This window comes from Mobula hypostoma, chromosome 13 (genome assembly GCF_963921235.1).
Source record: "Mobula hypostoma chromosome 13, sMobHyp1.1, whole genome shotgun sequence".
Lineage (NCBI taxonomy): Eukaryota > Metazoa > Chordata > Chondrichthyes > Myliobatiformes > Myliobatidae > Mobula > Mobula hypostoma.
Genome location: NC_086109.1, coordinates 3922030 through 3938660, shown reverse-complemented (window position 1 = coordinate 3938660; position 16631 = coordinate 3922030). Strand labels below are relative to the sequence as shown.

Sequence of the window (16631 nt, the reverse complement as noted above, 5' to 3'; positions counted from 1 at the left end):
TGAATCTCAGGGTTGTACATGGTGACACATATGTACCTTGATAACAAATTTACTTTGAACTTTGAGTTGCTATGCTACCATGCTGCTCTAAAATAAAATAGGATTTGGCCCAACGGCTGAAGAAACCGTTTCCCTGCTCTCCAATGCTCTGGTTCCTTGTTTGTCCAATCTCGGAATGCCAATGTAAACCATAACTGGGAATTCTGAGCTAAATCAAAGAGTTAGCGTCAGGAAGCTGGCAGGCTGCTGGTGAATATTACAGAGACGTATACAATGATCGATGATACTACAATTTATCATTACAATGACCTATGATATTATCTATGATCTATAATATTACAGGGACATGTGCAATGATCTATGATCTCCAGACAAGTATGTAAGGTAAAGCTTTCATCAAAATTACTTTAGACAATTTCTTTTATTTGGTGAGTGTGGTCTGCATCAACATCAATTTCATCCAAACGCTACACTGTAATCTGTTTCCCATTGCCCATCTTGTCTAGTAAAGGAACAAAGATTTTAAAAACAGATTTTCAAAGCAATAATAATTTCCCTTTAAAAAACCAATATAATTTTACATTTACTGAGCATCACAATGAGTCAGTAGAGAGAGGACAGTGTCAAAAGGGTGACAGGAAACTGCGGAAATCCAAGCAAAGCTGATTGAAATAGCTGTCACTTCATTAAAGGAACTGTCCTTCCTGCTGTTTAAGTCACAGGAAAGCAAATAACACCTGATAATGTTCAATAAATTAAAATGAGCCAATTTCAGAAATGTCAAAAATACACATTTAGGTTATTGCAGTGAAAAGTTCATTCATTAAGATTTTGTCACATACACGTGTCTATATTTACTGATGTTCTCATCCTGCACAAAGCAGGAGGGGCAGGATAAACCAAAAGCAAGGCTTGACTGAGATATGCAGACGGAAACATAGAGCTGTGGTTGATATTGGGTCTCTCGTTGACAGACCTCATCAGCCAAAGTACTTGTAAGGAAAGGCAGAATAGACTAGAGAGAGTGAATGGTCTCTGCCTGTTCCTGTGGAGAACCCAGTCAGTTCCTCAGTGAGAGAGAGAGAATCGCCTGCTAGGTTGCTGAATAAGGCCCAAGATAAAGATTAACTTTCTTTGTCACAAGCATGTGGAAAACTTCTACAGGTGGGCCATGGAGAGCATTCTGACTGGCTGCATCACCATCTGGCATGGGGATGGAGGTGGGGGGGTGCAGCTACTGCACAGAATCGTAGCAAGCTGTGGAGAGCTGTAAGCTCAGTCCGCTCCATCATGGCTACTAGACTCCGCTGTATCCAAGGGGCTGAGCCTCAGAAAAGCGGCTTCCGTCATCAAGGAGCCCGACTACCCAGGACATACATCTTCTCATTGTGACCATCAAGATGGAGGTACAGAAGCCTGAAGGCATGTAATCAGTGATTCGGGAACAGCTTCTCCCCCTCTGCCATCTGATTTCTAAACGGACACTGAACCCACGAGCACTACCTCACTTCTTATTTTTTAATATCTGTTTTTTTCACTACTTATCTTAATTTAACTATTTAATATACATATTTATGCTGACTGTAATTCAGTTTTTTTGTTTATTTATCAAGTATTGCTGCTGCAAAGTTAACAAATTGCACGACATATACCCGTGAAATTAAACCTGGTTCTGATTTTGATCCTTAAACATACAGTGAACGGTGCGGTTTGCATTAAATCAGATCAGTGAGGATCGTGCTGGGCAGCCCGCTTCCAGCGCCAGTGTGTCGTGCCCACAGCTCACTAACCCTAACCTGTACAGCTTTGGAATGTGGGAGGAAACTGGAGCAAGCCCACGTGGTCACAGGGAACTCACACAAACAAACGCCTTACAGACAGCGGCGGGAATTGAACCTGGGTCGCTGCTGCAGTAATAGCTGTACCCTACCCACTACGCTACAGTGTTACCAGCTGCAGGTGAGGGAAGGAAAGTATTTGAGAAACAGGCATTTACGTTTGAAATACACTTAGTGGCCACTTTATTACATACACCTGCTTGTTCACCAATCATGTAGCAACAACTCAATACATAAAAGCATACAGATAGGTCAGGGGGTTCAGCTGTCATTCAGATCAAACATCAGAACAGGGAAGAAGTGTGATCTCAGTGACTTTGACCACAAAATGATTTTTAGTGCCACACAGGGAGATTTGAATATGTCAGAAACTGCTGATCTCCTAAGATTTTCACGCACAACAGAGAAAAGTGCGATAATCAAAAAAAAATATCCAGTGAGCAACTTTTCTGTGGACGAAGATGCCCTGTTAATGAGAGAGGTAAGATGAGAATGGCCAGACTGGTTCAACCTGACAGGAAGGCGACAGCAGCCACACATTACAATACTGGTGTGCGGAAGAGCATCTCTGAACATGCAACACATCAAGCCTTGAAGTTTTAATGGGCAATAGCAGCAGAGGCTCACACCGGGCTCCACTCCTGTACCTAATGAAGTGGCCACTGGGTGTACTTCCCCAGAGTGTGTGCCTTCACCATGAGTGAACGGAGCCCAGAGATAGAAACCCTGCGTTTGATATGTTTTCATCTCCAGCCTCCCAGATAAGGCTGACGACAGACTTCTTACTACTTCAGAAAGTAAAATTTGCCCAGTCTTCAAAGAAGTGAGAAACTCAAACTGGATTTTAGAAAATGAAGCACAAAGGAACTTCCTTGCACATTTAATTCCTGAGGCACATTCGAAAAAAAGGCAATCTTTATCTCGGCAAATAACTAAACCTTCAGCTAAAGGCATCTCAAACAAGACTCAGCCCCTCAGTGACTTGGAAACATCATTACAGTCACATGTTAAATCCATGTTTTTCTGTCACACAGCCTTTTAATTTTATATATACATCTGTCACCTGATTGAAAAAATATTTTCTTCACCAATTTTATTTTAGTGGAATTAACTATTAGTTCTGACATAATAAATGTACAAGGTTCTGTGTGAGATATTCTGATTGACTATTCTAATGAAGATTGTATACAAAGCACCTAGTGCCATCTATTATTTCTTTATTAATGCTGTCCTCGGAGGAAATAGAAAATGCTAATCCCAACCTATTCACTGTCATGATTGGGGGCTGTTGCTGTCAAAGGCAAAGGCTTTAATTTTCTGTCAGACCCTGTCAGCACTTTGCTAATTTGAATTTGCTTCGAATCTGCTCTTCATTATGTGCATTGAATAGTGACAGATAATGACTGACTGACAACTCATCAGCTCCTTGTTTGACATTAACTGTTTCAGTGCCAACTGTGCTCCTCCCCTTAGTACAGATGGACAAGAGCCTGCTTCATCAGCGGTCACAGGGACAGAGCACGGCTGGAACAGTCTTCACAGAAACATTGTGTGTGTGACAAAGTGAGTTTAGTATCAAAATGCATATATGTCAGCATATTTGCCTTGAGATTCGTTTTCTTGCAGGCATTTACAGGAAGATAAAGAAATACAATACAATTTAAGAAAATACACATAAACAAAGACTGACAAACAATCAGTGTGCAAAATAAGACACATTATGCAAAGAAAAACAAAATAAATTATATTGAGAATATGAATTGTAAAGAGTACTTGAGAGTGATCCTGTAGGTTGTGGAATCAGTTTCGAGCTGAGATGAGTGAAGATTCGGGTGCCTGGTGGTTGAGGGGTAATAACTGTTCCTGAACCTGGTGGTGTGAGTCCATAAGACCATAAGACAAAGGAGCAGAAGTCGGCCATTTGGCCCATCGAGTCTGCTCCGCCATTTTATCATGAGCTGATCCATTCTCACATTTAGTCCCACTCCCCTGCCTTCTCACCATAACCTTTGATGCCCTGGCTACTCAGATACCTATCAATCTCTGCTTTAAATACACCCAATGACTTGGTCTCCACTGCTGCCTGTAGCAACAAATTCCATAGATTCACCACCCTCTGACTAAAAAAAATTTCTTCGCATTTCTGTTCTGAATGGCCGCCCTTCAATCCTTAAGTCATGCCCACTCGTACTAGACTCCCCCATCATGGGAAACAACTTTGCCACATCCACCCTGTCCATGCCTTTCAACATTTGAAATGTTTCTATGAGGTCTCCCCTCATTCTTCTAAACTCCAAGGAATACAGTCCAAGAGCGGACAAACGTTCCTCATATGTTAACCCTCTCATTCCCGGAATCATTCTAGTGAATCTTCTCAGTACCCTCTCCAATGTCAGCACGTCGTTTCTTAAATAAGGAGACCAAAACTGCCCACAGTACTCCAAGTGAGGTCTCACCAGTGCCTTATAGAGCCTCAACATCACATCCCTGCTCCTATACTCTATTCCTCTAGAAATGAATGCAACATTGCATTCGCCTTCTTCACCACCGAGTCCTGAGGCTCCTGTACTTCCTTTCTGATGGCAGCAGTTCAGAGTTGAGGGGAGTGAGGTTATCCTCACTGGTTCAGGTGCCTGGTGGTTGAGGGTAATAACTGTTCCTGAACCTGGTCGTGTGGCACCTGAGGGTCCTCTACCTCCTCCCTGATGGTGGAAGTGAAAATAGAACATGGCCTGGATGGGTGAGCGGCCTTGTTGATGGACATTACTTTCTCGTGGCAGTATTCCTTGTAGACTTAATAGTGGGGAGGGCAGTGAATGTGACAGAGCTGTGTTGATTGTGTTAAATATTTTTACAAACTGCATGTAGTTCGTTACCTGGCAATTGTCAAAGGCATGAGATTGACATGAGATTCCTTTGTGAAAGATCAAAAACTCCGGAGAGACGAAGCTGAACATATTTAATGACTTGTTAAAATACTGCCCTGAAAACAAAGAACATTACCATTATCACAAAGGCCTACCATCACTGCAGGCCTTGTGTGTGTCCAGGGTAAAGACGTGCGCAAGAAGAAAATCATTACGGACACTACCCACCCTGCAAACTGCCTTTTCCGCAACTCCCTTCTAGGAAGTGCTGTAGGGCTATTAAACAAGAACTTCATGCCATCTTCTACCTCCAGGAAGTTAATCTGATCAACCGTTATAGTTAGTGCCCCTCGCCCCCTCTATTTATTACCCCATCACTGCACTTTAAACTACTAATTATAATGCTGCTTACATTGTTATCACATTGGTATTTAGGCATTTATGCACATTTTATTCTATATCCATACATTAACCTCTAACTTTATCAGCTTTTTTATTTATATATAGTTTTTATTTTATTATACAATTCTTTTTGCTTTAGGAATGGTGAATGTTGTTTTTTGCCGCATGTCTCACCCTGACCAACACACCCCAGCAAACTCCCTAATACTTGTGAATGTAAATGGAAAAATAAAGTGGATCCTGGATCTTTGATCATGGGTTGGTAGGGAAGAGGACTGCGGGCTGGGGATGGATGTGAGGTCCGTGCACCCGGCTGAGGGATCTCACTGCCTAGTAAAGGGGTGGAGCTGATGATGGGTAGGATTTAGCTGTGCTTTAGATAACAGTGCAGTCTTGCATTAGCAGGTTCAAAGTTCAAAGTAACTTTATTATCAACTTACATATATGTCACCCATATGCAATCCTGACATTCATTTACTTGCAGGCATTCATGGTAAATACAAGAAACACAATAAAATGAATGAAAGATTGCAGCCAACAGCATGGACGACCAGCCAACGGGCAAAAGACAACAACTGCACAAATACAAAAAGAATGAAGGAAAGAAATGCCCTGGGTGGTTGGGGTCCTTGATGATGGATGCTACTTTCCTGCGACAGTGGCCGGGTAGATGTTAGATTAGATTATGAGGACACTCAGTCCTCGTTTATTGTCATTTAGAAATGCATGCATTAAAAAATGATACAACGTTCCTCCAAAATGATATCACAAGAAAAACACAGGACAAACCAAGACTAAAACTTACAACGCAAACAACAGGAATTCTGCAGATGCTGGAAATTCAAGCAACACACATCAAAGTTGCTGGTGAATGCAGGAGGCCAGGCAGCATCTATAGGAAGAGGTACAGTCGACGTTTCAGGCCGAGACCCTTCGTCAGGACTAGGGACGAAGGGCCTCGACTGTACTTCTTCCTAGAGATGCTGCCTGGCCTGCTGCGTTCACCAGCAACTTTGATGTGTGTTACTAAAACTTACAAAACCACAAAATTATAACATATAGTTACAATAGTGCAAAGAAATACTATAATTTGATAAACAGCAGACCGTGGGCATGGTAAAAAAAGTCCCGATAGCATCATCATGTCACGCAGATGGTAGAAGGGAGAAACTCTCCCTGCCATGAACCTCCAAGCGCCGCAAACTTGCCGATGCATTGGAAGCACCCGACCGCAGCGGACTCTGAGTCCGTCTGAAAACTTCGAGCCTCCGATCAGCCCCTCTGATACAGCCTCTCCGAGCACCATCCTCTGCCGAGCGCTTCGACCCCGCCCCGGCCACCGAGCAACAAGCAAAGCCGAGGACTCGGGGCCTTCCCCTCCGGAGATTCTGGATCACACAGTAGCAGCAGCAGCGAAGCAGGCATTTCAGAAGTTTCTCCAGATGTTCCTCCGTGCCCTCACGTCCATCTCCATCAAATCAGGATTGTGCACGGCACCCTACTTGACAAATAACAGACATCACCACCGGAGTGGTCGCTGCGAGCTGTGTCCCTCTGCCATCTTCTCCAAAATATTGGGGAAGGCTTTACCTGTGATGGACTGGATTGTATTTACTACTCTTTGTAGGTTTTTCTGTTCAAGGGTATTGGTGTTTCCATACCAGGCTGTGATGCAACCAGTCCACTAAACATCTATGGAAGTTTGTCAAAGTTTCAGATGTCACGCTGAAATTTTGCAAACTTCTGAAAAAATTAGAGTGCAGTCCTGCTTTCCTCGTAATGGCACGTAAGTGCTAGACCCAGGACAGATCCTCTGAAATGATAACAGCAGGAAAGTTAAAGCTGCTGACCCTCTCCATCTCTGACCCCCCGATAAGAACTGGCTCGTGGACCTCCCATATCCTCCTCCCCACTCAATAATCAGCTCCATGGTCTTACTGACATTGAGTGAGAGGTTGTTGTGGGGGCACCACTCAGCCAGGTTTTCGATCTCCCTCAATGCTGATACATCACCAATTTTGATTCAGCCTGTGATTGTGGTGACATCATCAGACTTGAATTTGGGATTGGAGCTGTTATTAGCCTCAGTCATAAGTATGAGTAGAGCAAGGGGCATCTGTGCTGGTGGAGATTGTGGAGCAGGTGTTCTTGCCAATCCAAACTGACTGGGGCCTGCAAGTAAGGAAATCCAGAATCCAATTGCACATGGAGATATTGAGGCCTAGGTCTTGTAGCTCATTGATTAGTTTTGAGGGGATGATGGTACTGAATGCCGAGCTGTAGACAATGGAGAGCATCCTGATGTATGCATCTCTGCTGTGCAGATGTTCCAAGGTTGAGTGAAGAGCCAGTGAGATGGCATCTGCTGTTGACCTGTTGAAGAAGATAATTGGAGCGGATCCAAGTCACTTCTTAGGCAGGTTTCATCAGCAATCTCTCAAAGAACTTCATCACAGTGGATGTTAGTCATTGTGGCAGGTTACCACGTTCTTCTCAGGTACCGGTATAATTGAAGCCTGCTTGAAGCAGTTGGGTACCTCAGACTGCCAAAGCAGGAGGCTAACGATATCAGTGAACACTCTAGTCAGCACAGGTCTTTGTTACTCAGCCAGGCACCCCGTCTGGGCTGGATACTTTCCATGGTTTCACCCTCCTGAAAGATGCTCTTATGTAGAGCTCAGAGATTGAAATAACAGGGTCACTGGTGGCTGTGGGAGTTCATGAAAGTCCTCCACATTCCTGATGAAGGGTCTCGGCCTGAAACGTCACCTGTTTACTCTTTTCCATAGATGCCGCCTGGCCTGCTGAGTTCCTCCAGCATTTCGCATGTGTTACTTCCTTCATGATTTGATGGTCAAGGAGAGTGAGAAAAGGCACTGAGCTCATTTGGGAGCGAAACCTTTTTGTTGCCTCTGTCGGTTGGTTTCACTTGGTAAGAAGTAATGGCATTCAAGCTCTTCCACAGCTGTTGATCATCTTTCAGAGATTCAAGTTTGGATCGGAATTGCCACTTCACACATGAGATGGCTTTCTGGAAATTGCACCTGGAACTCTTGTATTTTACATGGTCTCCAGACCTGAATGCAGATTGCAGATCTAATAGTTCATCCAGGGCTTCTGGTTAGGGAAGACTATGAATGATTTTGTGGAAACAATCTTGTTGTATCTGTTTAGATTCTCTGATAAGTCCTTGAACACAGCCCAGTCCACCAACCCGAAACAATCCTGTAGCTCCCCGCCCCGCCACCTCCCCAACCACCTCTCCCTACTACTAGAGCCTTGCTCTTTACCTTCTGTCTGTATGCAGGTAAGAGGAGGGAGATCAAATGATCAGTTTACCAAAATGTGGTCTAAGGATGAAAAGGTAGGCATTCCTGATGGTAGTGTAGTAGCGGTCGAGTGTGTTGGGACCCCTGGTGCTGCAGGTGATCTGCTATTGATAACTGTGCAGAGGTTTTTTCAAACAAGTATGATTAAAGTCCCTGACAATGATCTGAAAGATAGCTGTCAAGTTGTCTGAGTAAATCTTCAGCCACAGGTGAGTACTGAAGGTAGTACATAGAACAGAACGGACAACCGTGTAATTTCAGGAACACTGGTGGGCTGTCATGGGGTGGAGAGAAACAATGGTCAGAGGCTTCAGCCCACAGCTCCCTTGGCATCCATTGAATAGTAATTCATTTTCCAGCACGCAGCCCATTCCCTTCTCTGTCTTGATGAGTTGCGTATTAATCTAAATACTTCTTCAATACTCTGAGAGTCTCTGCTTCCATCATCTCCTCAGGCAACACGTTACAGAGTCCAACCGTCTTCTGTGTGCAAAAGGTCAATGGTCAATCATCAAATGATCAATGAGCATAGGCAGTGGATGTTGTCTACTTGGACTTCAGTAAGGGATTTTATAAGGTGCCTCGTGGTAGTGTTGGATTGGGCTGTAGGATCGCTATTTTTCTTGTAGAATAACTTTCTTATGCTTGTTTGTATTTTTACATAATCACCTATCTACTTGTAATTGTATCAGTAATTACAGTGCATGGTACTTTCCTGGAAACTTCTTGGTTTCAGTGGCGAGGGTCATATTACTTGAATCTGGCTATCTTATTGGTGAACTATGATCGATGGAACTTCTGTTTATCTCCAGTTTGGTATGAGAAGACTACGATGACCTTTTAGTCCATTCCCTTGTTTTGGTTTCTCTCAACACTTCGCCTTCTTCTTCTCTGTTCTTGTGACAATAAAATGGACATAAGCAACAAGATTATGCCTCACTCTTGACTTCCAAAAAAACTTTGGATTACAAAGTTCACAATAAATTTACCATTAAAGTGCATTTATGTCACCATAGACAACCCTGAGATTCATTTCCTTGTAGGCATTCTCAATAAATCTATAGAATAATAACCATAACAGAACCAATGAAAGACAGCACCAACCTGGGCATTCAACCAGTGAAAAAGACAACAAACTGCAAATACTAAAAGAAAGAAATGATAACAATCATAAATAAATGAGTAATAAATATCAACAACATGAGATAAAGAGTCTTTGAAAGTGAGTCCATTGGTTGTGGAAACATATCAATGATGGGGCAAGTAAAGTTGAGTGAAGTTATCACCTTTGGTTCAGGAGCCTGATGGTTGAGGGGTAATAACTGTTTCTGAACCTGGTGGTGTGAATCCTGAGGCTCCTGTACCTTCTTTCTGGTGGCAGCAGCGAGAAGAGAGCATGGCCTGGGTGGTGGGGTCCCTGATGATGAATGCTGCTTTCCTGCAACAGAGTCTCATGTAAATGTGGTCAATGGTGGGGAGGGTTTTACCCGTGATGGACTGAGCTGTATCCACTACTATCTGTGGGATTTTTCTTTCAAGGGCATTGATGTTTCTATACCAGGCTGCGATACAACCAGTCAATATACTCTCCACTATGCATCTATTGAAGTTTGTCCAAATTTTAGCATCAGGATCCAACTGTAGGCTGACGCAGAAGTTTATGTCCAGTTGTGTTCTGCTAGCGTCAATGCTGGAACCTCTATGGTTTCTGATACGATGAATGATTCAGGTGAGAATGGAGGTGGGCTGATCAGTAGGCTTGCAGAGAACACAACTATTAGTGGAGCTGTGGATAGTGAGGAAGGATGCCAAAGGAATCAGCAGGATATAGATGAGTTGGAAATTTGTTCAGAGAATGGCAGATGGTGTCTAATCTTCACGAAGTGTGAGGTAGGTGTACCTTTTGGAAGTTCAAATGAGAGGACCAAGTTCAAAGTAACTGGAGGACCATTAGGTGGCGCTGACGTACAGGGGGGATCACAGGGTGTGAGTGCAAAGTGGAAACACAGGTCAATCTGGCGGTAAAGAAGGCATACTACACACTTAAACCTTCACTGGCCGGGTGTTGAATATAAAAATTGGGAAGTGATGCTGCAGCTGGATAAAACTTTATAGTTAGGCCACACTTGGAGCATTGTTGTAGTTCTGGTCACCCTATTACAAGAAGGATGCAGAGGCATTAGAGAGGGTGCAGAAGAATTTTGTTGCCTGGACCCTCTCCTTTGTATTGAACCTCGTTCTATGGTGTGGTTTCCAGCTGAGACCTAACCAACGATTTCCAAAGTTGTTCCATCTAATGGAGGCAAGTATTCCTTTGCCTTCCTCAACACATCTGAGGAATCAGGGAAAGCAGGAGGATTTGGATGAGAAATGGAGAAGGATGAGGGCTGGATAAACATGGTAGCTCCTTGCTGGGTCCATGTTAGGCCAACCCATGCCTTTTGTCATCTGCAGAGCGTTGCTGGAGTCTACATTAAGTGAGTCAGTGCTTAATCTCAGGGGTTAATCTTGGAGAAAAGGCCACTGAAGACGTTAAGTCCACAGACTTCAGACTCCGGAATCAGCGTGCGCAGCCCTCCGGTGAAAAATGATAACGTATCCGTTAAATAGGGGCCGTGGACAATTCTGATTTGATGGAGACAGACATGAAAGCACAGAGGAACATCTGGAAAAATTTCTGAAACGCTCTTTCGCCGCTGTCGTTACTGCGTGGTCAGGAATCTTTCAGAGAGAAGGCCTCAAAATCCCCGGCTTTGCCTACTGTTGGCGACCGAGATGGAGGTCGAATCGCTTGGATAGAGATGGTGCTCGGTACTCGGTGCCGGAGGGCTGATCAGAGCTCGAAGTTTTCGGATGTCTCAGAGTCGGACTGTGGTCGGGTATGGCAGGAAGAGTTTTTCTTCCTTCTCCCGTCTGCGTGAGATGTGGGACATTTGAGAAACTTCGAACTTTTACTGTGCTCATGGACTTCTTCATCAAGTTATGGTATTGTTGCACAGTTGTAACTATATGTTATAATTATGTGGTTTTGTAGTTTTTTTTCAGTCTTGGTCTGTCCTGTGTTTTGTGATATCACACTGGAGGAAACATTGTATCATTTCTTAATGCATGCATTACTAAAAGACAATAAAAGAGGACTGCGTGTCTTCATAATCATAACCCATAAAGGTCATCTTTCATTCTGAGTTAAGGACGTGCAGAGACTGAGTGTGAGCAGTGTTAGTTTGGAGCAGATAACAGTGTGTGTGCATTGGGGTGGACTCATTACCTGATAGTGCACCAACGTGTTCAAACGTTTCCAGTCACACTCGATCTTGGTGGTGATATCTTCATCCTGCAGAACCACACGAGCCATCCTTCCCTGACGCCACTCTGCAGAGATACACACTCATCAGTACTGTAGACCCCAATCAGTACACCCCATCGATGCCCTACACCCACACCAACACCCCGTCAGTACACTACGTGTGTACCATAGACCCCTATCAGTACACCCCATTGGTGCTGTACATCTGCACCAACAGCCTGCCAGTACACCGCATGTGTACTGTACACTCCTCTCAGTACAGCCCATTAGTACCGTACACCCACACCAACACCCCGTCAGTACACTACGTGTGTACTGTACACTCCTCTCAGTACAGCCCATTAGTACTGTACACCCTCACCTACACCCCATCAGAATCAGGTTTATTACCACCGGCACGTGTTGTGAAATTTGTTCACTTAGTAGAGGCAGTATGATGTAATCATGATAACATAGACAGAAAAAAATAAGTAAATCAATTACGGTAAGCATATATATTAAATAGTTAAATTAAAAATAGTGCAAACGCAGAAATAATGAATAAAGAAGTGCGGGAGTGTTCAAGGGTTCAATGTCCATTTAGGATCCAGATGGCAGAGGGGAAGAAACTGTTCCTGAATCATTGAGTGTGTGCCTTCAGGCTTCTGTACCTCCTCCCTGACAGTAACAAGAGAAGAGGGCATGTCCTGGGTTATGCGGTCCTAAATAACGGACAGTGCCTTTCTGATGTCTTGGATACTAAGAACTCTGGTACCCAATATGGACTGACTAATTTTATAATTTTCTGTAGCATCTTTTGGTCCTGTGTAGCCACCCCCCCCCCCACCCCCCATATGAGACAGTGATGCAGCCTATCAAAATGCTCTCCACTGTACATCTCCAGAAGTTTTTGAGGGTCTTAGGTGACAAACCAAATCTCTTCAAAATTTGAATGAAATATAGCCACTGCCTTGCCTTCTTTAAAGCTGCATCAATATTTTGTGTCCAGGTTAGATCTTCAGAGATCTTGACACCCAGGAACTTGAAAATGCTCACTCTCTCCATTTCTGATCCCTCTTTGAGGATTGGTATGTGTTCCATTGGCTTACTCTTCCTGAAGTCCACAAGCAGCTCTTTCATCTAATTGACACTGAGTGCTAGATTGTCGGTGCGACACCACTCAACTATCTGGTATATCTTGCTCCTGTACGCCCTCTCATCTCCATCTGAGATTCTACCAACAATGGTTGTATCATCAGCAAATTTATAGATGGTATTTGAGCTATGCTTAGCCACACAGTCATTTGTATATATAGAGTAGAGCAGTGGGCTAAGCACGCACCCCTGATGTGCACCAGTGTTGATCGTCAGCTAGGAGGATCTATGATCAGCAATCTGCACAGACTTTGGTCTTCCGGTTAGGAGGTCAGGGATCCAATTGCAGAGGGAGGTACAGAGGCCCAGGTTCTGTAACTTATTGATCAGGACTGTGGGAAGGATGGTATTAAATGCTGAACTATAGTTAATGAACCGCATCCTGGAATAGGTGTTTGTGTTGTCTAGGTGATCTAAAGCAGTGTGAAGAGCCATTGAGATTGCGTCTGCTGTAGACCTATTGTGGTGACAGGCAAACTGCAGTGGGTCCAGGTCCTTGCAGAGGTAGGAGTTGATTCCAGCCATGAGCAACCTCTCAAAGCATTTCATTATGGTAGATGTGAGTGCTACTGGACAATAGTCATTAAAGCAGCTCACACTACTCTTCTTAGGCACTGTATCGTCTGTACTGTACATCCCCAATACCCTGTCAGTACTGTACACTTACATTTGTACCATTCACCCCCTTCCTTCCCTGATGCAGAGATACACCCTCAGCAGTACTGTAAGCTACCACCAACACTCCAAGAGTACTGCAATTCCCCACCCACACCCCATCAGTAATGTACACCCCTCTGCCTCATCGCTAACATCAAGCAGTTTACAGCTTCTCCACAATCAGTGCCTACACACCAGAGTTCTGAAAGAGGTAGCTGAAGAGATTGTGGAGGCATTAGCAATGAGCTTTCAGGAATCACTAGATTCTGGAATGGTTCTGGAAGACTGGAAAACTGCAAATGTCATTCGACTCTTCGAGAAAGGCGAGAAGCCAAAGAAAGGAAATATATGCCAGTTAGTCCGACCTCAGTGGTTGGGAAGATGTTGGAGTCAATTATTAAAGATGAGGTCTCAGGGTACTTGGAGGCACATGATAAAATAGGGCATAGTCAGCATGGCTTCTCAAGGGAAAATCTTGTCTGACAAATCTGCTGGGAATTCTTTGGAGAAATAACAAGCAGGTTAGACAAAGGAGAATCAGTTGATATTGTGTACTTGGATTTTCAGAAGGTCTTTAACAAGGTGTCACTCGTGAGACTGCCTAACAAGCTATAACCCATTGTATTACAGGAAAGTTTCTAGCATGGGTAAAGCAATGTCTGACTGGCAGGAGGCAAAGAGAGGGAAGAAAGGGAGCCTTTTCTGGTTGTCTGCCGGTGAGTAGTGGTGTTCCACAGGGGTCTGTGTTGGGCTGATTCCTTTAACATTTTATGTCAATTGATGGCTTTGTTGCAAAGTTTGCAGACGGTATGAAGATAGGTGGAGGGGCAGGTAGTTTTGAGGAAGTAGAGAGGCTGCAGAAGGACAGATGGATTAGGAGAATGGGCAAAAAAATGGCAGATGGATACAGTGTCGGGAAGTGTATGGCTATGCACAGAAGAAATGAAAGGTTTGACTATGTTCTTAATAAAGAGAAAATTAAAAAAAAGAGATGCAAAGGTCCATGTGCAGGATCCCCTAAAGGTTAAGGTTAATTTACAGGTTAAGTCAGTAGTGAGGAAGGCAAATACTTTTTCTTTTCTCTCTCTCTCTCTTTCACCCTCCCTCCCTCCTGCTCTGAGGGATGAACATGCTTCCTCCAAGGACTAACCAGGAAGACTATGTGAGTGCCATACCTAGGTCCATATCAATGGCTCGTGGCCTCTGTGAATATGGAACATTTTTGTATGTGGAGTCCAGGATTTTCTCTTTCACCTGGGTGATGGTGTCACAGTTCAGAACCTTCACTGGAATCTCTGGGCTGTTCTCATTCTCTGGATTCACACAGTTCAGAATCTAAAAGCAAATAAAAGACTATAATCAGATCATAAGTGGGATAGGTGGGACATGCACCTTGAACCCAATGGCAGTCGAGAGATGGTGTGAGAAACAAGAGCACGTCAGCTGATCAGGAGGGGGAAATGGTCACGGAGTGAAACACAGTAGTGACCAATGTGTCTCCCTGAAAGTTGGACTGGATCCTTGTCACCAGTGGTTGCTTGATCCGAGGACAACCTCCCTGTCATTCCATGCCATGTCCTGACCGAAGTACTGCAGGAAACATGAAATTCTGATGATGGCCTCCGTGGAGAGAAGGTGGACACGGGTCAGTGTACCGATCGGTTTGGACAGTCAGTGTAATGGGATTAGGAGTTGGAAATATTTTGGACCCTCTGAACCCTGGCCATCTCTCCCACTTACAATGAATGGAGGCTGGCATAGCATAAGTTCAGTTTCAAGTGTCTGTGTTCATGCAGATTCCCAAGCAGGAGCTCGAGAGTGAACTCACCAGCGTCTTGTACTCGGTCTGCTGTCGGATTAATTTATCCTCACTGAGTGAGTAGCGTGCCTCCCCTGTGATCGCATCAATTGGTCCCTTCTCCATTTGCTGCTTGATCGCACAGTATAACATGAACAGTGGCTCCCCTGCACATTCCTGAAAAATCCAACGGAAACATTCACCCTGCAGTCAACCTGTACTACCCGGTGTTTGATCTGTGCAACACCAACCGCCAACCTCCCAGCGCGATTCAGGACTCCTCTCAGAGACACTGACTGAGAACGTATCAGTGCGCAATGATGTGGCACATACACAGTCCCATGGTTGAGTGTTACCTAGGCATGAAGTGTCAGGGACCTGGGAGAGACCAACTGGCCTGTTCTGTATCTGACTAAACGTTTCCCACTGCCACCAGACCACCAGACCGTGATACTTTGGCTGAGGTGGACACTGTGGGCATCCATCATCCAGAGCCGCAGGGAGACCACTTCCAATTTCAGAAGCAAAGTCAAAACAGCCTCCTGGAGGCCACAGCTCAGAGAGGAGAGAACTGGGAGAAGCTGGATGACTAACACATTGAGCAATGTGTTCAGAGAGATTAAAGCTCATAGGTCACAGGTGACTAATGTATCTACAGGTACCTCCGCTCCTGTAGGATAAAGTGCTGTTTCTACCTGAAGCTGCATTTCAAAGCTCAAAATTCAAAGTAAATTTTATTTTGAAAGTGCATACATGTTATCATATACAACTTGAGATTCATTTCCTTGTGGGCATACTCAATAAATCTATAGAATAATGACCATATAGAATCAATGAAAGACCATCCAACTGGGGCATTCAACCGGAGTGCAGAAGACACCAAACTGGGCAAATACTAAAAGAAAGAAATAATAATAATAACAATAAATAAACAATAAATATTGACAACATGAGATGAAAAGCCCTTGAAAGTGAGTCCATTGGTTGTGGGAAAGTTTCAATGATGGGGCGAGTGAAGTTCAAGAGCCTGATGGTTGAGGGGTAATAACCATTCCTGAACCTGCTGGTGTGAGTCGTAAGGCTCCTGTACCTCCTTCCCAATGGGAGCAGTGAGGAGAGAGCATGACCTGGGTGAAGGGGGCCCCGATGATGGGTGCTGCTTTCCTGCGACAACACCCTGTGTAGATGTGCTCACTGGTGGGGCAGATTTTACCAGTGATGGGGCGGACCGTATCCACTACTTTTTGTAGGATTTTAAGTTCAAGGCATTGATGTTGCCATGCTAGACTCTGACTTAAG

The 16631-nt window shown here is 44.2% G+C and overlaps 1 protein-coding gene across 2 annotated transcripts in view; it reads right to left on the bottom strand.

The window, feature by feature from the left end:
- Positions 1–16631, bottom strand: part of LOC134355368 (plexin-A2-like) — a 560952-nt gene that overhangs the window by 26909 nt on the left and 517412 nt on the right. For both annotated transcript variants that reach the window (XM_063065148.1, XM_063065149.1), the window contains exons 24-26: positions 15363–15509; positions 14710–14869; positions 11705–11808 (exon numbers count right to left, since the gene is read on the bottom strand). In XM_063065148.1, coding sequence (XP_062921218.1) covers positions 11705–11808; positions 14710–14869; positions 15363–15509 — 411 coding nt within the window. The remainder of the gene's footprint in view (positions 1–11704; positions 11809–14709; positions 14870–15362; positions 15510–16631) is intronic.